The sequence below is a fragment of the Phoenix dactylifera genome, chromosome 15 (genome assembly GCF_051530095.1).
Source record: "Phoenix dactylifera cultivar Ajwa chromosome 15, Ajwa_hap1_PhDact_Kaust_v1.1, whole genome shotgun sequence".
Lineage (NCBI taxonomy): Eukaryota > Viridiplantae > Streptophyta > Magnoliopsida > Arecales > Arecaceae > Phoenix > Phoenix dactylifera.
The window spans coordinates 22,578,135-22,600,512 of NC_143204.1; the positions used below are offsets into that span (position 1 = coordinate 22,578,135).

The following is a 22,378-nucleotide window of genomic DNA, read 5'->3' on the forward strand; positions in this document are numbered from 1 at the left end:
AAAAGGGGAAATGAAGATGAAGGAGGTGAAGGGCATTATGGTCTTTTTATGAAAATTTATTGTGCATTGGAAATGGGTATGGACCGGTTGTTAAAGTTATATTCAACAGGGATTAAACATTACAGTCCGGTCAAAGAATGGACCGGACATTAGTTTCCCCTATTTTATAATGCGAATGTTGATAGGCTCAAGGTATTCCCTACCACGACTGTAAAATCAACATAGACGATCCTTTTCTTGGAGGGATCTTGCTTTTCTAGTATTTCTGTTTACCGTTTTTTTTCGAAGGGAAGGAAAGGCTGAGCCACCCAATTTATTGAATATGTGAGAGAAGTATATATATATATATATATATATATATATAAGAGTCAAAGGAGATAGGGATGAAATGCACAACGTGAAGCGCGAGGGGAATAAGTAACAATTAGTGAGAAAAAGTAGAAGAAACAACAAGCAATATGATGAAGAGAAGATTGCACCAAGCCGATGGTTAGGAGTTAGGTTCAGCTTCCTGTCAGACTGGTTTCCAATTAAATTTAGCTCTCTATCAGAATACTTCCTTTCTTTATTGTGAGGCTCCACTAAGTGAAGAAACAAGAATAGACCTTCAAAGGCAGCATACTGTGCTATCGAGAATTCAGCAAAACTAGATGAAAGTACATCAGCTGAACCACCACCTTGATAATGGCCAAAGCTTTAGTATGGCAAATGATAGTAAACAGAGGTTGAATAGGAGTTGTACCTGAAGGAAATAAAGCTGCAATCCCTCAATCATTGAAGAGGCTAATTGCAGCTGAAGCACAGGTCGATGGTGGGGCTGATTTGTTTTACAGTTTCTTTTCTTTCAAGGACTGCATGACAGTTAAATAGTAGCCAGAGCATAATATGCTCAAATCATATTTGACTTCCAAGAGGATATCTCATAGAAGATACAGTTGGCTGAAACTTTTATCATATGCAACCAAAGCAAAACCATACTGATAAGGAAAAATAGGATTCTCTGTTGAAGCAATCTAAAATAAGAGCATTCCATGAAAAAAATTAGCATAGAAATCCAACTGATCTAAAATTCATTCACTACTTTGTTCAACTTCATCAATCATCCACAAGCCTAGTGACAACATTCTTCACTTTGGACCAGATTCTTTCTAGCCCCATCTGCATATTAGAATTGCATAGCCTTGACCAATCATTAAAACATCTAAGTCCCTCTATAGTAATTGAGGCAATTGAAGATCTTTTATTTAGAAAAATTCTAGAGTTTCATTCTTTCCAGCAGGTCCAACATATAGTAGCAATCAATATAAGAATGATGGACTGAGCACATTTTGTAAAATGGTTCAACCTCCAATCAATGCATAGATTTTCAAAACTTAATTGAGGGTGAAGCACCCCAAGAGAAAAACAAATGATCTTCCGTATAGTAGAAAAGGTGTAGAAGAGATGATCAACAGTCTCATTTATATCATGGCACAGAACACAGCCGCCAAGATGCTTACCCAATTTTTTTCCAAGGTTGTCTCTAGTGCTAAGCTTCCTTTTCTAATACAACTAAAGAAAGCATTTGATTTTAAGTGGTATTAAAAGCTTTCACAATGAGTGAGCAAATATACATTTGATACCTCTAGTGTTCAAGAAATGCTAAAGAGATTTTGTGGAGAAGGACCCATTGCTACTCAATTTCCAACATATTTGGTCTTCTACCTGATTAAGAATGACCGAAACCAAGAGAGACGAAAGATTAATGAACTGGGTTCGAGCTTTCAAGGAGGCAGAGGACGGCCTCCTAAGCTTCCAAGATATAGAATGCGGGTTATAGTAATCGACAACAGTGTCATTTTTTTCTGCTAAGATTGTATAAAGTTAGGAATAGGAATTGAAGGGGTGCATCACAGACCTAAGGATCTTTCCAAAATAGTGTATTCTGTCCATTGCCAATTTTAAACTAAGCTCTATTCCAAAAGGCATGGAGAGTGTTAATGACGTCACGCCAAAGATTAGAACACCTTCTAATAGGTTTCCAACTCATAGATAATTTGACTTTTCTATGGTAGGCAAGTTGTATCTGCTTCCTCCAAATTTCTGGGTCATTTGAAAGATACCTCCATCCCCATTTTGATAATAGATACATATTAAATTCATCTGGATCCTTGACTCCCAAATCTCTATCCTTCTTTTGAAGACAAACTGTTCTCCAATTAACCTTACATTATACTCCATGACAACTTGAAGAGCTTGGCTATAGGAAAGATCTTCGATATTTATCAATCTCTTCTGTTTATCACCTAGAAAAGATTGAATCCTTTTGCTTTCTAGTTTCTGCTTCTTTTTTTTCCGAGCAAAGTTTATACTCTTTCCAACAATTCTTTTCCACTATTTTTTTTTCATATTCTGGTCATGTGCATCGCAAAAGCTTATTATGGATGAGAGAAAAGGAATAGTTAAGAACAATAATCAGTTTGTGAAATTATGTAATGTAAATATGAAAGCGACTGATCAAATGATGATATGACTATCCATGCTTCTTTCACATGGATATGGAAATAAGGTTTAAAACAAAAAAAAAATTATAACTAATATAATAGCTAATAATATATTTTCTTTAGTATTATAATAGTTTGTTGTAATGTAAATAATATTTTTTTTGTCAAAATGGTAGGAAGAGCCACACTTATTATCATTATCCAATTCCAATTTTGAAAGATGTAACTTGCAATATTCGATAATGTAAAATCTTTGGTTGCTAGGCAGTGTGACACGGCGTTAAGGCAAGCCCCAATTCTCAAAAAAAACCCTACTCTCATTTGTACCTTCCTCTAAATGAATTATTATTTTTAAATTTAATTTTTTAATCAAAATTAGGTCCACAAATATTGTTTTTTCCAAAAAAAATGAACAGATAGATGACATTATTATTTTCTGTTAATGTTTATCGTTTTTCATTATAACAGCAATCATTTTAATATAAAAAATAAATATTCTATTTTTTAAAGCAAATAACAGTCATTATAACTATTATAATGGTTAACAATTATTTCCATTGATTCCGTAATTCGTTATTGAAAACATCATTTTGGAGAAGGCCAAAGTAAATACAGTAATTACATCAGTAAGATAGTTATACAGACCTCAGCCTTTATGTCAAGAAAAAAAGAAGAAACATCTACTGAGCTAACTTCCGATATTTTACAGCTACTAACCTATCTATCTACAAGTTGAACTTGAAAAGCATCAATTGGATGCACTCAAGTTGCACCCCGATGAGACAACGTTGCATTTCATCCAACTGATAATTGGAGGTAAGGTCTCTTCAAGCACAAATTCAGTAGCTATTACATTATATTTTATCGCCCTAAGTCCTTTTTTATCAGTCCCATGCTTGTGTTATCGTAGCCCACGTATCTCGTTATACTAGGGAAGAAATCAAACCTAAAGGATATATACTTGCCATCGGATTATAGTTAAGATGGCATGGAGGAAATCTAATTAATCCACCAAATCTTCCAGAGAGAAAGGATTGCACACACTTGTATCCTACCCTTCTAGCAAACCATCTTACCATGATATTGGGTGCCATTTTTTTTTTGGTTTTGATGAGAAGGGTGCCAATTTTCCATGGTACTCCAAAGGAATCCACAATGGCTCCAAATAGATATGGAGCCAAATTGGCACCAGTTGATATAAAAATAAGAGCTGAAGCAAAGTCCAAATCCCAAAAGCTCATGAAACCTTTTCTTTACTCCATTCCTTCTGGCGACAGGCTCCCCACCCCACTCAGCAGTGCCACCAAAGCTGTTATTCTATTGGTCGCCGTGGGAGCCGGGCCACGGCTGGCCCCAGCGGGAAGTACAAGTGTCGCGACGCGGTGGTGATGGCCGGATTGCTTTTTGTCGGGCCGACACGTGTGTCCGACGGAGTTGGCTCCAGGAGAAGTAACGTTTTAAGCACCTCATAAGTCAAAATCGAGATTCTCGTGGAATTAATTAAGGTTTGCAGCCAGTCTCTTCTTTGATCTACGAGGTTAATTAAGCTTGGGATCCCTATGTGCTCTTCCCATCTCCACCTCTTTCCTGCGAGATTTAGGCATGATCAGATTACGCTCTGAGCTCGAGCACCCATGCTTACTAAATTATGCGCAACCACGCCGCTCTCCATGCTCCTCGAAGATTTTATATTAAACACATGAGGTAAATTGCAGATTGATAATAAAAAGTAAAACTGAGTTTGACCCACTAGAGTGCTATTCGATGAACCGTCGAAATTATGGCAAGACTGGTATAAAGAAGTTTCAGAAAATTCCAACAACCAATGAGAAAAGCTGGAGATCAGTTGATTGCTGCTATCTATTGAAAAATATGGAAGGAGTGAAATGCTCGGATTTTTTTAAAGGAATCAAGTTCTACCTATTATGTTTTGCAGAAAATCTTATCAACCTTCCTCAACATAAAGCATTTGTGTTCAAAGAAGTTGCTTAATCCCCATCTCAAACTTGAAAATGACTTCGCAACATTGGCGTCGCACGTTGAGAGACGTTGATCGAACTTTGTAGAAAAAGATTGACTCATATTAGGATATATAGTTTATATAGTTGCATATTGAAGATACAGAGATCCTTCAAATCACTTATGAGATTGTTCAGCTTATTGAATGGTTTAACGGATTTACTTACAGACTATTGTCTTTTGTAAAAGATTTTTATTTTTTTTATATTTTTCTTTCTTGCAAATTCTTTATAAATAGTTTCTGTAAATTCTATTTTTTTAATAAAAGCCGGATGGCTTTGCATCCCTTTTCATCATCATTAAAAAAAATAGTTTTTTTTTAATATAACTGAAAAGTTGATGCACTAAGACCTGTCTAAACCAGCACTTGCAGCCATTTTACCAGACCCAAAAACGAAGAGTAAAGCCTTGCTTGCCTACAGAAAGACAGACACAAAAATTTTGAAAAAAAAAAAAGAGTAACTATCAATACCTGTCTCCATGCAAGATTCATCAGAGGCGGTTCTAAAGGACTGTTAGGGCAATGGAAATAATTAAGGACACTACCATAAAGCAGACAAATACTGGTGGGGTGATAAAAGAATACATGACTGAATAAGAAAGATTCAGGTCCACCAAAAATGAGAGAAAAAATTGCAAGCGACAAGGATATCGTTTGTCAAATAATAAGTTTTACTTAATGTTCTTGGTACATTCCATAGAATCCAAGTTTTGCTTGCTTTGCCATCAGATGTAAAATGATGTCTGCCGGCCGGGGGAATACTGCATGAAAGAAAGTTGGCTCATGATTTGACATGTTGATGGCGAGAAGTTTTACCTTCTCTTCATGCATGCAAGCGATCAACAGCTTTCCCACGTGGTGTGCTGAAGCTTTCCAGCGTCCGGGCCCCAAACTCTTCCTCGAGATGCATATCAAAAGAAAACGAGAAGAAGTTGGCAGAATATATAAGAAGAGGTTTGACACATCAACCTAAGAAAAGACAGCAAGGGAGCCATGTGACTCAGACAAAACTACTCTCTCACAGGATTTAGAGGACCAGTGCACCTGGGTAATGTCGAAAATACTTACCCAAAATGGAAATATTACAACTGTGCATGGGACAAGCTGCTATCTGTATATATTTAGGAATTTCCGCTTCCCCATAAGCATGGCATGTGATGATTTCATCAAAGGCTTAGAAGTAATCTATTCTAGCCTTTATTTACACAAAAAGGGAACTTATGGCTTTTAAGCAGGGACATCAAAGCATATAGAGATATGAGAAGAGATGTAAAGCGTTGGAGATATATATATCCCTTCCAACGCGAATTTCAAAGTTTTCTTACAGGCCAGTTAGATGTGCTGACTTGTATTGTTTCTTCCAGGCTGGCTGGATGTGCCGCTTGCTTGTCGGTCACTTCCTCATTTTGACAGGCAAAGGCCGCCAAACAGTGCAAATTTTGGGGGCCATTATTTACTGCATGCTCCTGATGGAGTCGCAACCTTTTCCTCTTATTTTCCCGGAGGGAAATATATATAGAGCCAAACAGGTTTCATTAAGATGAAAAATTAATTAGCTCCAACGTACCATTAATTGCATCAGTAGTCGTAACATTTAATGCAGAATGTCCCTAAAGCAATATAAGGACCTTTACCTCGCTCTCTTCTTTTTCTCCTTTTTGCCTTCTTAATTTGCTCGGGGGTGGGAAGTTGGCTTCTTTCCGGATCACATACAAATTAAGCTGAGGAGAAGCACTAGAAATAACTCTGTTCAGAATGAGGAAAGTAGCAGTGCATGCATGAAATAATGGTCATGAATCGGATGTCATTGATGGGAGGCAAAATGGGTTGTCCTACTCACAATACGAGACCACTTAATTCCAGCCAAGTAGACCTCGGCGCCGGCTAGACGGGACTTTGGTCTCGTTAAGAGCCAGTCCGACCTTGGCCAGATCTTTCCACTACTCCGACCTACAACAGCCTCCTCAGGAGTCTACAACGACGACCCGCCCCGACCAAATTCGGAGCGCCCTATACAACGACGCACCTCGGTCCGAGCTCGGAGCGCCCTACCAAGTTGACCTCCGAGCCGAGGAGGCTAGGCCGACCCCAGCGTCTGCCGAGCCGACCTCACCAAATATGTCGCGGCCCCTAAGTCGGCCCGACCTCAGTACTCACTAAGCTGACTTCATCAAGTAAATGCTGCAGCCTCCAAGTGAGCTCAACCTCGCCCACGGCCGCATCCATATGTGCACCTATGCGCACCCCTACGCTCGCATACATGGCCATATATTATAATCCCACCGCGCCATGCTTTGCTCGCTGGCCACTCTACGACATGACGACCAGGGGCATACCTTGCTGCCAAGGACCATACATTGTTAACGCCAGCAACGCCATATCGTGTGCAGGAACAGCTCGAAACCTGTGTCCTAAGCAAGCCATGGCCACGCGCCATCTGGCCTTCACCATTCCCTTCCATGATGAGGACGGGCCATACTTCTGTCAGCGGGACACCTCCGCGAGAACTATAAATAGCCCCATCAGGTAACGCCTAAGGACCTTTTGTTTGGCTAAACTAGCTAAGATTCATTCTAACTTAGCATCGGAGGGCTCTCACCGGAATCCCATCGGTGAGACTTTGTGCAGATCCGCCGGCATGCAGGAAACAACGTTCTTTCTCCATCCCGACCGGTAGCTCCTCCGACGTGGTCATCCTCGGGCCAAATTTGAACCACAACCGTCATCATACCAAGAAGTTCAATTTTGAACAAAAATGTCTGAGTGCATGATAGTCTAATAAATGCTAGAGCATAGAACTATTGGCTGTCTTAAAGGTGTTGCTGCATAGAGGTTTGTGTTGAAGGTTGTGAGAAAAAGAGGAGAAAACTATGGTGACATGGGGGAGGTTTTGAGACGGATGCAGAGAAACTTGAAATAATATCAGCCGTGGTCCTACATAGGGAATAAGGATCTATAAAACCCACCCAAATACTTAGGAAAAGACTAATAAACAGTAATGGTTATGGGTAGAGGTCGTACTGGATAGAGGAGGCAGGTTTTCTTGAGAGAGACTTGAGAATGTTCTACTAACTTATTAGAAGAGTTCAAGAAAGCGCACAACTAGGGTAGTTTCTTATCTTTTAACTCATTCATCCTCGACAAGGGCAGAATTGAAAATAAAAATTTTGTCAAAAATACCATTTACACACTATAAATAAAGTGCCAAAACAGTGCCAAAAAAATCTTACCCTTTTCTCAGTCATATTCTAAATAGGTTCTCATGATGAGAGATGATGATTTAGCATTGCAAAAATGAGAGGTGGCCAAGAGCATATATATGTTGTGCAGGTCATTATCATAGAATTTTGCATCATATTTTGTACGGTTGCTCATGTATTCTCCCTTGACAATTAGAAGCATAAAGCAAAAATATCATCATTGCTCCACTCAGAATAAGTTCGAGGAATGGACTCAGGAGAAGCTCCAAAACTAAACTTTATTCAGAGCAAGTGCAATTATGTTCATGTAGCGTTCATGCATTGACTGATGAATGAATCAACATAACCAGAAGTTCATATTTCAATGAAAAAGTCAAATGCATGATACTTTAACACCTATTAGAGCATGAAACTATGAACAACTTTTAAAGTTGTTGCCACAAAGAGGAGACAAGTATTTGCAAGTTGCCATTAAAGTTTATGAACATATGGCACTTAATAATGTTCAAGACCAAACTATCTTTGCCCATGGCTGGAAGAGGATACCATGAATATGAAATCAAAGAAATTCTACCAGTAGAAACCAAAATTCATTAATTGCAATATATCTGATTGTTACATTAAGATTTGTTTAAAGCATATTTCAGAAAAGAAAATTGCTTGCGGGAGCAGTATGTTACAGAACAATGTATACAATCATCTCTTTGTGGACATTATTTACATGTGATGAGGGAAAACAGAGACAAATGACTACATAAACTATACAGAGGAGAATTAACACAGATGAACTATTCAAAGCCTTCACAGCATGGCAGGCAGCAGATTTTAAAGCAGCCAAGGCATGATAAAAGCAGTGCAGCACTGTGTTTTTGTGCCGCAAGCCAATCGTTCAGCTTCGAGCATGCTTTTATTATGTACATGAAGCAACAGTAGTTGTCACGGCATCTGACAGCTTTCTCATTAGACATAGTTGGTCTCAGGCGGCTTCAGCTCTCCAAACCCTGTGGGGAGATTTTCTAAGGTTGCAGTTGCATTTCCAAATCCAACGATCAGGCCACGAACCAAAATTCTGAGTCACTTTTAGGGGCTGTATGATTTTGGAAGCCATGTTTCTTTTCCTGTAGAATGAGTTTCCATGATCCATCAGAGTCCAGGTACTTCAGTGGCAATCAGATTTTTATTTTAAATTGGATAATTTCACATGTGATACATGTGAGCGAGATGGACAACCTCCTGAACAGAGCCCCACAAATGCAGCTTGGAAGTTTGCTTCAAATATAGAATAGATATGAAGGTAGAAAATACTGTTATCAGTCAGTAATTTTCTCTTTGCATAGCATTGGCAGAAAAGAAGGCATGGGCCTTTCTGGAGAAACATGAATATACTTAAAAGCCCAACTTGTTGAATCTAACATACAGTGGATTGAGGAAGAGGAACACAATAGAATTCATCAGGGTATTATGTTGTGTATCATGTCAAGAGTTTTTTTTTCCTAGTTTGCTGCTACTATCAACTGCTCGCAATGTTGAGATGATAAGTTGACCTTTATCATATAATATTTGTTTAACTCATCAAGATGGTATCTGTTGGCTATTCCAGATACGAGAGGAAAAAGGTTGGGAGGAAAAAAAAGAAAAACAAATTAAGCCATGTGAGTACAACCATGGCACTCACTGAATAAGACCTATTCTAAGCCTCTTAGCATGAAATGACAAATATAGAATTCAATAAGCGAGGAGGCTTTTTATGGTGAAAGTATATGGAAGCATACATGTGAATGCAAGCATACATGCACCATACAAACCTAATAAAGCTATATGCATGAAGAGAATTTGTGGCCCTTCACCTTACCCACAAGTCACTGGGCACTAGTCCTGATTTTTCAGGTTGTCTATGAGATGGTTAATATTACATTTTCCTACAATTTTCAGAGATAGAAAGTGACAGTTGACCGTAATCATTAAGTCAATAATCAACAGGTCACTTTGGGAATCCAAGATCAAGATATGGCCGTATCTTCCACTAAATAGTATTACTATTGGTTTCTGGTTGAGAATCTTATACATACTAGCAACATTACAAAATGCAAAACAGAAAATAAGACAAAACCAAGCCTTGAAAAGCCTTGCATTCCCATGCATAAAAAATTCAGATAAATATATGCTGAAGCAAGCCAGTCACAATTCAATGCTCACATATTGATGTTTTACAAGCTCACACTGATAGGATATATTGTTATCCATTAATAATTGAGTGTTGGAACATTTTTGGCTCAATGTGTATCTATACCGAGCAGTAGTCTCAGAATATCTAGACTTGTTCTCATCACATATTCTCTCTCAAGGAATTATGTCTTTATTGAAAATTAATCAGGTCACAATCCCAGCCGAGTAATATGCTTGAAATTGTTATTATTTCCAATTAATTTTCTGGCTAGCAAAGTTGCAGTACAGAATTCTTCTAAGACGGCTTTCCTCAGTAATGCGATTGGCCTCCTGGAGAGGCTTCTTCATACTATGCTCATAATTCACAGTTATTCGAATCTTTTATGGAAACACAGTGACCATATCTATGGACAAAAGGTGGAAATTTCTTGCGGGCAACCTAGGAGTAATTGATGAACAAGTTGACCATATGTTATGAAACTAACTTTAGTTTTTGAGATGTAAACTAATAAAGAAAGAGCTACCCAGAACTAGTACTAACTCCAAATTTTGCAAGAAATAACATAGCTGCCCACAAGAACCTTAAGAGGAAGAGTTGGCAGTAGTTATCAAAAAATGCAAATTTAGCAATCAGATCATGAAGCATGTGACTGAAAATTGCGAACAAGATCAATGTAACAGCAGAAATAGCAACAGCTCTTCGGACTTCATGCCATATTTAAAGGAGTTGCCCTGTTTTTGTTTGTGTTTGTGTGGTAACAATCAGATCATGAACCATGTAACTGAAATTGTGAACAAGATCAATGTAACAGCAGAACTACAATTACTCTTTGGACCTCAAGCCATAGTTGAGAGGAATATGTGTGTGTATTAAGCCATGCCTCTCATTACAAATGTAGCCATCAATGTCCTCTGCAGATGTACAACCTTTGACTCATGATTGAAACATTTTGTATTATAGTCATATATATGCATAAACATTGGGGAAAGAAGAATGAGAAAACAGAGAGCTGTGTGTTTGAACTGGAGATGAATGAGTATAGCAGTGAAGGGAAAGACCAAAACATTGATGCACCTTTCTGTTCTGGTTATTTCCAGGAAAAAGATAGAAGCAGAACATCTCTCTCTGATCATAGTCATACATTGTTGGAGACTGTAGGACACTAGGAGTATGCACCAAACAAATCATTTTAATAAATCTGTAAAAAACTTTTCAAGTGAGAAAAAAGCTGAAGTTCAGAACCAAAAACCTAGAGTGACTAATGAAAGCTGATGGCAAAAGTTGAACTTCAGTTCGAAGATCCATCTTCTTTAGTTCAGTTATTAGTGTAATTTTTCTTTACAAGCGATAAATTAACAATTTATCTGTTCATTAATTTGGAAACCCAAACAATTTGTTAATTTAATAGCTTATTATAAAGAGTTAATCTTAAATTAGTGCAGCATAAGAGATCACAAGATGGAGCAAACAGAAATAATTATTATATAGAGTTTGAAGTTTTTTAGTTAGGATTTTTAAGTGGCACTATATGGAGCATACGATGACTAAGTGCTTAGATCTTCCCTCTTTTATTAAGTCAAACAAAACTTTCCACAATTTTTAAAATTGTTCATCTCCCTTTTTAATAATAGAGTTACATTGTTATTTCTACTTCATTGGTAACTTCTCTAGCTTTACTAATTTTTACCTAAGTTCAATGCTATAACTTGAAACTATTTTCAATATGTACGCACATTTCTAAATTCAATGGTGCATGGCACTTCTGCAATTCAAGGTTTAAAATATTGATTCTGAAGCACCAACTTACCAACAATAAATCAATTTGTTTCAGATAAAGTCAAGATCTTCCAATCAATTTCATCTATGAACTTGTTTGTCAAATCTATTGCAATTGACTTAACTTGGTGCAGCTTGTTTTTATATCATGCCAGCTTGTCTGTGGATCTGTCTTTGACAAATAAAATGTAACTTCATGGCTCAAACCTTAATGCAGTAATTCCTTGTGACCACTAAGTCAAGGTCATTGCTCAACTTTCGAGAACATTAACTCCTCTGCATCTAATTTACTCTAAAGTTGCCACACAACTTTCCTCATCATCAAATACATGAATATGATATTCTAGTAGTAAGATCAATCTTAAAGTGTAGAAACTAGAAAGGGAGATTAAAGATAATATCCCAGCCTACCAATTATGTGCACAATCCTAGAGATACATGTTTAACACATTTATCTTCTCATGCATTCCTACATTCTATATGAATATGCACATGGCATGCATATACCTACTCTATTGATACCTGGACTTTTACTGTGGTGCTTTTTGATTGAGTGTAGGTTCATGTAAGTGTAGATGTTTGGCTTTATGCTCCAAAGCTAAAGTATCAGTCCCAAATCTTGCACCATGAGATTCGAAAGGTAAAATGAGGATCTGCAGAATACATGAAATTTATAGAAAAAGTATAAAGAAACTAATTACATCTCAGATTATGCTTATCTTGTTTTGGTGTGCAATCATATATAACTAATATCATCAGATTTTTGTGCATGCAATGATGGATTCAGACACAGCACAACTTCGAATTTATATTAAATTCATCAAAAATAGATTTAGAAACTCTCAACAAAGTTGGTATTTGGTACTTACTCTATATGAAAAATCTTTACAAGAACAATGCACAAGAACTGCTTCGTACAAGAAAGTAAATTTTCCAGCTTGGTGACTTCTTTCCCGAAATGACAAGAAGCAGTGCCAATCAGTAAAATGGTTTAGCTTTGACTTGCAGCTAAATCAGACTTCAGGGTAGGTATTTACAAATATAGTACAGATATGTTCACCTTCAAAGCATGGCTCATAGTCTGCAACAAAACTTCCTTTCCAGAACCATTATTAACATTCAACTGAATTTTTTCCCCTTTTGAAAATGTTTTTGCAAATGGAGTTACATATTCTGGAAAATTAAAAGGTATGGTAATAGAGAACTGGCCATCTTTATACAGTAACTTCTGAGACCATCTGACTGCAAGACAGATGTCAGATCCTCCACTAACCTTCAAAAAGGAGGTTAAAAAGAAGTTGTTCTTGGCACATGCCTATGATTAAACGATTAGAAGGTAGATGATCAGAGAGAGACCAAGATGCATTACCCTAAGTCACCTCGGAGCTCATCAAGGAAAACAGCTGCGGTTTCAGAAAGCCGCCTCCATTTCTTGCAGGCTTTTCCATGTTCTGATTTTCTTCTCCATCGATCATGTGAGTGGAGTACAATTTTCTATCTACTTCAAACTCGACACCTAGAACAGAACCCTATTAGCCAAAACCATACTTAGCTAGAGAACAGCCAATCACTATTGAAAGATCAACAATCAAACATTAATACAAAAAAGTAAAAGAAAGATTACAATTTAAACAAAAAGGGAATATCAATGCATATGACGGTATCAATATTGCAGATGTTTAATAAATCCATCATTTAGTTATTACATTAACAAACAGGTCAAATAGGTAATTCCTTAATTTCCCAACAAGATTAGAAGTCTTCAGTGTACACCATCCAAATTCCACATGGAATTGTAAGAAGCACAAAATTACGAATCCTGATAATGCTCAAGCTATGGTTAACTTTAAAGTTCTAGCCTGGAGCTACCTTCTTTTTTTTTTGGATGAAGGAAAGTAGATGGAACTAACAAAATTCAAAGATAACAAAAATTAAGATAATACACCTCCAAAATATACATCTCTTGACATAAAAACTAATTGAGATTCTTATATTTCAAGAAAATCTCAAGACTAGCAGACATTAACAAGAATTGACAATATAATTATCAATCTTCTAGCACAATTGACAAAATTGAAATATATAATTTAATTAATCACTAAAAATCAGATAATGCACCTCCACATAGAAATTTTTAATATGAGAACTAATCAAGGTTCTTGCATTTGAACAAAATCTCAAGATTAGCAGATAATAAAAAGAACTAACAAAATTATGACCGGTCTTCATCACGTTTAACACAATTGACAAAATACAAAGATCTAAATTATTTAATCACTGAAAACAGATAACACACCTCCAAGTTGGCATCTTTCAACATAAAAACTCCTCAAGATTCCAACTTTTCTAAGGAAACATTTAGATCAACAGAAATTAGCAAGAAATTATAAGAAGAAAAAAAATCAAGAAAAGAAGCACATTTCCACAAGAGAAGTCCGCGCCTGCTCACCCACGGGGACGACGAGGCGGCAGTCGCAGCTCCGTCTCCGCATGACGCAGTGGGCGCGCCACCGACCGCGGATGACAACGAAGGCCGCGTCCAAGAAGCAGTCGGCCTCCACGGAGCGGGATCAGCGCCGGCGGGTCGCGGCGGCCGTACACGTGGTGCTGGTAGCCGTATGTCGACGATCCCTGGTCGTCGACGGCGGCGTCCACCATCGGCGCCATTTGTAGGAGGGACGACGGCGATCGCTCCATCCCGCCAACTGGCCGGGGCGGCGCGAAGTGCCAGTCCATCCCGGCGTATATCCGCTTTGCCAGCTTGAGGACGTCCTCGACGGCACTAGCGAACTCCGTCGGCCATCGTCTGGCCGTCCTATCGGGATCCTGCGATCGCAAGCGGAGGGGAGGAGAGGTCGCCGGAGAAGCGAGGAAGGGAGCGAGAAGCTATAAATACCGAATTAAACAAAATTGTGGTTAATTAATTTCGGCTGATTCCGTTTCTTCTTCAAGGGTAAAATTTTTAAAAATAAAATTTTCGCTCTTCCAAAAATTAAAGAAAAAAAAATCTATTTTCCATTTGATATTAGGTGGCAGAATTTTTATCCGTAGAGCTTTAGCAGAATAATTTTTATTAATTAAATTTTTAATAAAATATTATTTGATGTTTGATTATTATATTTCTAAATAGACTAAATCAGAGAAAACAACTGCACCGACGAGGAAGGTAAATGCGATGGTGAATTTACCGCTATTATTTTATTCCAAATTATATAATTTATATGTTGCCCAGAAATTAGGGACGAATTTTATCGAATAATGCGTGCGAAAGGAGTAGAGCATGTTGGAAGAGGTATATTTACCGATCAAAACGGTAATATGTATATTATTATTATTATTATTTTTTGGTTGCTAAAGCAGATAATTCATGCATTACGTGTATGAATGTAACTAACAAAATTAGAAAATAAAATATCGCAGAGCATCTGAAGCAACTTTTCATTTCAGTTCATAAGGTACTACCGGCATGACTGACCATATAGGCTGCCATCCAATCCATAATTCTGGTAGCTTTTTTAAATATATGCTTGGTCTAAAAAATTTCTCTATTTTTTTAGCATTATCTAGATGTTTCGAAGAGATGGTGGTAGCCAACTTCAAGCCAACAGCTCATTGGCTGATGACTTGCAAGCCCAAAGGACTGCTATTGTGTTCTCATTGTTTTATAAAATTTAATGCATAGAAAAAAACTAAATACGAATGAGTGCGATTTTATATTATGCCGAGTTCACTCCAACAGCCAGTTGACTGATGACTGCATGTAAAAAATATGCATTCGTTTGTTTCATTTAAGATCTCTCTTGGATGTCGACGTGAATCTGGAGGGTAGTTCTAAATACACCCCCCCGATTGCTCAGGACACCCCCCAAAAATTAAAAAAAAATTAAATACTCTCTACACCCCCCCATTTGCTAAGGACACCCCTAAAAAATTAAAAAATCCTAAATTACCCTTCACCCTCCCCACCCCCTCACCTAAATTGCTCTCTACACCCCCCAACCCCCCCCCCCCCCAACCCCGCTCTTCCCCTCCAAAACTCCACTCCAGCCGGCTTCTCCCTTCCGCCCAAAAAACTTCGCCTCAAGCACCTCAAGCACCTCGCCGGCGGCCAAACCCCCTCCGTCTCCCCCTTCTCCCTCGCCCAAAACCCCCCCGTTCCCCCTTCTCCCTCTCGTCGCCGGCATTCTCCCCTTCTCCCTCTCGTCGCCGGCATTCTCCCGGAACCACCTCCCCGGCCATCTCCCGAGCAACGAGCACCTCGCCGGCGCCTCCACGACCACGTCGAGGTAGCTCCCCGCCCCCCCGCCTCCAGTGCTCCGTTCGGCACTGGATCGCCGAACAGAACCCTTCTGTTCGGCTGAACAGTGCCGAACAGAAGCCCTCTGTTCGGCAACACTCAACCGAACAGAAGCCTTCTGTTCGGCTGCACGGTGCCGAACAGAAGCCTTCTGTTCGGCTGCATAGTGCCGAACAGAATGGTTCTGTCCGGCTCTGAGCAGCCGAACAGAAGCCTTCTGTTCGGCTCTGTGCAGCCGGACAGAAGGGTTCTGGTGCCAAATCGCGTGCCGTGCTGAATTTTGTGCCGAACATTTATGTATGCAATTGAATTATTTTCTTTGATATAGCCTAACATTGAATTTCTATATTTTCAGACATGGATCCCCGTCCCGCCAGAGTTAGACCTACGGCGTCAGCTAGGAGACGTCGTGCTAGGATTGCTTCTCCCGAGCCTGCTCATATGCCATCGGACTCTCCTGAGTCAGAGCATGATGATATGCCCGCTAGGGGCGAAGACGATGAGTCCGTTGGACCATGTCCAGGAGGTCCAGAGGATGAGTCCGTCCTGATCAGTTTCAGGACGTATATAGCAGCTTCCATCTGGAGGCAACAGGTATTGTTTATTTGTTATAGCATTATATTTTGTTTATTGATGTTTTATAAAGTAGTAGTAATTATACATTTATATTACAGGAACGAGCTCCACTAAAGTGCATGAACCATACTGCCAAGGTTGGTGAATGGAAGTGGTGGTCTTCAAACCAACCAAATACCAGGTTCAGAGCACTATTGAGGCAGTCGGGCCTCGTAGAGTTAGTACAGTGCTCTTATCGATTCATCGATAAGATTCTGATTTCGGGCTTCGTAGAGAGATGGCAGCCCGAGACGAACACCTTCCATATACCATTTGGCGAGATCACTATCACGTTGGATGATGTATCCGCCATTTTAGGGATTCCTGTCGCAGGTTCCTCAGTATCAGTTTCTCCTGAGAGGATGAGTGATCGGGATGCTGAGGAGCTACTTGTGGAGTTGTTGGGGGTGTCAGCTGGAGACGCGCGTCAGGAGGTACTGTCATCGCGCGGTCAGTCTGTGAGGATGGAGTGGCTGAGGACTCAGTTTCACTCTGTATCTGATAGAGACAGGCAGCAGAGGATAGAGTGTGCAGCACGAGCCTATTTGTTATTTTTGTTAGGCTGCACACTCTTTGCTGATAAGAGTGGGACCAGGGTGCCTATAGCGTATCTGTGTTTACTGCGGGATCTGGATAGGGTGAGCACATATGCCTGGGGTACAGCTGCCTTAGCATATTTGTATCGGCAGTTGGGGATTGCGTCGAGGTCATCAGTGAGACAGATCAGTGGTTATATGACGCTTCTGCAGGCATGGATTTATGAGCATTTTCCAGCACTCAGTCCTCACCCGTCGCTCGAGTATACTGATGCCAGTCCCCGCGTGCACCGCTGGATGCCCGGTACTCCATCCCGTACCACGATGGACCATTTAGTGGTTCTACGTGAGTCATTGGACCTTTTGAGCATCGATGAGGTACGTATCATATTACCATTTGCTTGTGTTTGTCAGTACTTTTAATATGCGATATAGTATTAAACTGAAATGGACCTTTTGTTTACAGGTTATTTGGGATCCCCATCATCGGCTTCGGGGAGATCGCCCATATATACCCGTCGCATTTTTTAGTGGCTCCATCAAGTGCCTTGATATCGTAGAACCCTATCATCCAGAAAGGGTTCTTAGACAGTTTGGTCGTATTCAGACCATCCCTCGAGCGCCACTAGCCCCTACGCGAGCCAACAGAGGTTCCACAGCAGGCTCGTACCGGATACATTACTCCTATATGGATCAGCTTTGGGAGCGGTGGGAGGACCACGTGCTGAGCCAGGCGAGCAGGAGCCACCCAGTTACCCGGCCATCAGACAGCGTACCGGGATACATGGAGTGGTATCTCCGTAGCACGCACGTTGCAGTTCAGCCTCCTCATCTGCGCTCGAGTACTCATTCTGGAGCTAGGGGAGGTCATGATGATGCTGACATGCACCGGCGGCGTAATGCAGCTGCACTCGGTATCAGTACCGACATTGTACGGATGGGTCCCTCAAAGGCTACGTCACTAGGTGCCGGGCACCTATATGATGCTATTTCTCAGATGCATCAGGTACTTCTGGGTGATGAGCCTGGCCCGAGTACAGCACCCTCTCATTCGGATCCAGGACCCTCTCATTCGGACGTACAGCAGTACACGCGTCGACGATGGCGTCATAGGGATTGATGATGGAGCCTTTGTAATCTTTGTAAAGCCTTTGATATTAATGAAAAATATATATTTTTGGTACATTTACGTGTAATCTTTGTAAAGCCTGGCCCGTTCTATTTTACACAAATATAACAGTGCACATAACAATCAATCTAACAATGCGAAGACAGATATTTTTTGATTTATATTGATGATGGAGTTTTACAGTACATGACTCTAAGAGGCCAAAAAAATTTACAACTTTCAAAAATTGTACATATATAAATAATCAATCTAACTCTACTGTCTCGCTAATTATAACATTAGGTGAGATGCTCTCTTTGAACTGTTGAATCCGTGCTTCATATGAATTTTTCCATCCGGTAGCACAAGGAAGATGATATTTTCGCCAGTTGGTCGCTACTGGCGGAACGGGATGTCCCGGCAACAAGAACACCTTCAAAATTAGAAATAAGAAAATATTAATAGCTACAAAATTATAAATAAGCAAAATTAAATATTCGCAAGTGTTGTGAACGTAGTACCTCAACAAAATGATTTCCATTTACGAATTCGATAGCGATATCTTTGCGGGATAGAAGAGGTACTGGCACAGAACAGAGAGGTAGGAAGGTCAGACATTGTTGCAACGAGAGATGGTATAGGACAACATTATAGCAGGATGCTATAAGATGACCCATGTCCGGCATAGTCATCCATCTGTCATATGGTGGACAATCATCATAATATGATAATGCATGAGTGATCTCAGCAATCGTCCCTTCCACACCATATAATGTGCGATAGTGGTCCGAATGACATTGCAACTCTTGCAATAAATCCTTCCTAACACGCACCCAGTCATCTTCTCCAAATCCCAGTAAGTCAGCTATTGCCCTAAATCCGCAATTCCCATCAGCTTTTACATCCTTGATATGCTGGATGTATGGTCTCAAGGCAGAAGGAATAGCATCAATATAGATAATGGGCGTATGTGACTGGGCTCTAGTACGAAAAACCTGCAAATAATATCAAATGATAGAAAATATGTAACAATGGCAGAACATGTCCCGTATCGGCACATCTCGGCACGGCACATCCCGTATCGGCACATCTCGGCACGGCACGTCCCGACATGTCCCGTATCGGCACATCTCGGCACGGCACGTCCCGACATGTTCCGTATCGGCACATGACATACCGGCACGGCACGGACCGTCCCGTAGACGTTGTGATACCTATTGTAAGGAAATAAATATTTGGTACTTACCTTTTGCTTGGGCCGTCTCTTTTGAATCTGAGTAGATGGATTGCGGATGGTAACTTTCTCAACACCAGGTGAATAACTATCCTGTCCAGATAGAACCAACTCAAACGCAGACGGGTCACGTCGAGTAGACGTATCAACCTTCAGTGAAGCGCGCCCACGTGAACCGGTCTTCCGTTTTGCAGGCTCTAAAAGAGGTGTACTATCTGGACTTGCAATCTCTCGTAACTTCTTGATCATCTGCAATTGAGAAGCCCCATCTAACTTCTTGAATCGTAGCGCAATCAAATCTAACTCTGCATCACAACTCAACTGAATTGGCTGCACGGGGGGGGTAGGCAGAATATCAAGTTTCCTCCAATGAGGATCTATGCAGTCGAGAGGAATGGGCCGACCTTCCACCCTGTACCGCGCAATCTGGTGAGCACATGATATACCATGTGTGCGTCGAATAGCGCACCCACAATTTGAATCATCAAACCCAACTGAATTGGCTCGTTTCGATTGGGCGAGGACATGATTTAACGCACTTATAGATATGAAACCTCGCAACTCTTTGAATTCAGCTGGCTTGAAGTTGTGCTGCACTACCAATAAACTCTTCTCCAATGAGGCTTTAACGGAGCTGTGCTGCAACTCAATCAATCCATGTATTCTAGTCCAAGATGACTCGAAACTTCCTTGGCTTGATCCAAGCTGCTTTTTGAGCTTTGCATGTGCACTCTCGACCCTAGTAAACAAATGAAAGTTAGATATAAGAATTGAGGCAAATTAAAATTAAATGAGTCTTTATTTGTGATACCTATTTGTCGTCACATTTCCGTAGTGCCTGCATGTATCAGTCCACGCCGCAACAAATCTTTCCTTGTATTTGCTCAGCCAAGTATCTGACACATACTGTAGTGCATCTGGATAGGTACCGAACTCTCTCTGCAGTGCACTCCAGCGATCATTATACTCGTCTTCCGTGGAGGACAGCACTAGTACATTCCAACTCATAATAAATTTATCCCATTTCTCCTTCAATTCGAAAAATTTTTTGCACTTGGCCAAAACATTCCTACTAATATGCCATCTACATAATAAATGTCTAGCAGTAGGAAATACTCTATGAATTGCATTCATCAAAGCCAAGTCTCTATCTGTAACAATCAACTCAGGCAAAACATCATTAGCTATGACACTGCGCAATCTCTCTAATGCCCAAGTATAGCTTTCTTCCCCCTCAGAATTTAAGTATACAAAAGCAACTGAAAATGTCATGTCAGTAGATGTCACCCCCACAATCTCTAAGAGCGGAAGACGATACCTATTCGTCTTGTACGTGCAATCCATTATCAACACACGGGGAAATGCACGGAACAAATCAATGCTGCCAGGGTGTGCCCAAAATAAGTCATGCACAACATCCGTATTAGTACAATTCCTATGCCACTCAATATATTTAGCCTCTGATAATTTACCTAATAGATGTTGCATTTCAGACCTCCCGGCTTTCTCTGCAACCTTAAACCGTTGACGTACATTGTAGATAGTCTTGATAGTCGTAACATTGAGGGCATCTCTTTCCTTCAATGTGGATAATATGTCCTTTGGACGAACCAAACTCTTCGACATATCCACTAACAATTCCGTCTCCTGCTCAGATAATCTCCCTGCATATGAGTGCCCCTCCAGATTCTCTGCAGCGGGATGATTGTGCACTCCACATACGACCAGTAATATCCAATCATCCGCAGTATCCAATTTCTTTCCTCTTAATGCAAAAGGGCATCCACACTTCTTTGTCCCACAGGCAGTCTTTATTCGCTTTTCTTTTGTGGTTCGGTACGTCCCACCCCTCTCATAACCTAACGTAATTCTGGGTTTCTTAGAAATGGTACCTGCATCGGATGATTTGATTACAACAACAAAACCATTTCGCCTCCCAGCTTCACGACACCAATTACACAAGTCCTCTCTACTCTTGAAGATCTATACATTAAACAATTTATGTAAGTACACAGTTGTAAAAATAGCTCGCTAAACTAATACAAAATTGCACAATATATTATAATACCTCGTAAGTTGTAAATTCGCTTGTGTAATCCAGTACAAATTCTGATCCAATTATACTCGATTCGGTTGTAGCATAGCCCTACATATAAAATAATTTATCACCAAGAATTAATGAATCAGAGGATCTGTTCGGCACAAAATTCAGCACGGCACGCGATTTGGCACGAGAAGGCTTCTGTTCGGCTGCAGAGTGCCGAACAGAAGCCTTCTGTTCGGCTGCAGTGTGCCGAACAGAAGCCTTCTGTTCGGCTGCAGTGTGCCGGACAGAAGCCTTCTGTTCGGTAGAGCGTTGCCGAACAGAAGGCTTCTGTTCGGCACTATGCAGCCGAACAGAAGCCTTTTGTTCGGCGATCTAGTGCCGAACGGAGCACGAACCGTGAAAAAAAAAACTTTCGAAACAAGGTGGAACACGTACCTTTGCGGCCGATTCTTCGTCCCAAATCACTAGTTGCTTGTCCATGCTTCGAATGGAGCTTAAATCTCCTTCAAAGATCGCCTAAACGATGTAAATGGATCGAGGGGTTTAAGGGGGGTTTGAGGGGTGGTTTTTTTTTTCCTTTTCAAAACGAAACGGAGGAGGAGACGGAGGAGGAGGAAGGGGGGTGTACTGAGAAAATTTCAAGGGCAATATGGTAATTACACTAAAGGTTAGTTTGGGTATTTTTTTTTTGGTTTTTGGGGGTGTCCTGAGCAATCGGGGGGGTGTATTTAGAACTCCCCGAATCTGGAGACACTTCGGGTGACCTATGTGACATATTTGCCCCTGTTGGCATGGTTGAGAGGAGGATGGGTGAAAGGGAACGCGCGTGCCGTTGTTGTCGTGCAATTTGTCCGGTGGATGGAATGGTTGACTTCGAAATCGTTCACAGCCGACG

General features: G+C 40.3%; 2 protein-coding genes across 13 annotated transcripts; both read right to left on the reverse strand.

The window, feature by feature from the left end:
* Positions 1-8,282: 8,282 nt before the first annotated feature.
* On the reverse strand, positions 8,283-14,671 carry LOC103716309 (uncharacterized). 12 transcript variants are annotated; one of them, XR_016398527.1, is made up of 6 exons: positions 14,096-14,667; positions 13,943-13,992; positions 12,707-13,162; positions 12,516-12,591; positions 12,169-12,299; positions 8,283-11,068 (listed from the first exon to the last, which is right to left on the reverse strand). XR_016398527.1 is itself a non-coding variant. In XM_039134352.3 (4 exons), exons 1-3 carry the CDS (start codon positions 14,380-14,382, stop codon positions 13,017-13,019), a joined length of 483 nt encoding a protein of 160 aa, XP_038990280.2. In that variant the 5' UTR covers positions 14,383-14,671; the 3' UTR covers positions 8,283-8,821; position 13,016. The 12 variants fall into 12 exon arrangements, 1 of the variants encoding a protein (XP_038990280.2); XR_016398523.1 differs by having other exon boundaries at positions 12,169-12,919; positions 13,016-13,162; positions 14,096-14,669; XR_015973599.2 differs by lacking the exon at positions 12,169-12,299 and having other exon boundaries at positions 8,283-8,821.
* A 702-nt stretch (positions 14,672-15,373) lies between these two features.
* LOC149751268 (PKS-NRPS hybrid synthetase cheA-like) lies at positions 15,374-21,776 on the reverse strand. Its single transcript, XM_089927425.1, has 4 exons — positions 20,248-21,776; positions 19,449-20,175; positions 18,724-19,197; positions 15,374-15,400 (listed from the first exon to the last, which is right to left on the reverse strand). The coding sequence occupies exons 1-4, from the start codon at positions 21,060-21,062 to the stop codon at positions 15,374-15,376; spliced, it is 2,043 nt and encodes a 680-aa protein (XP_089783551.1). The 5' UTR covers positions 21,063-21,776.
* Between the last annotated feature and the right edge of the window lie 602 nt (positions 21,777-22,378).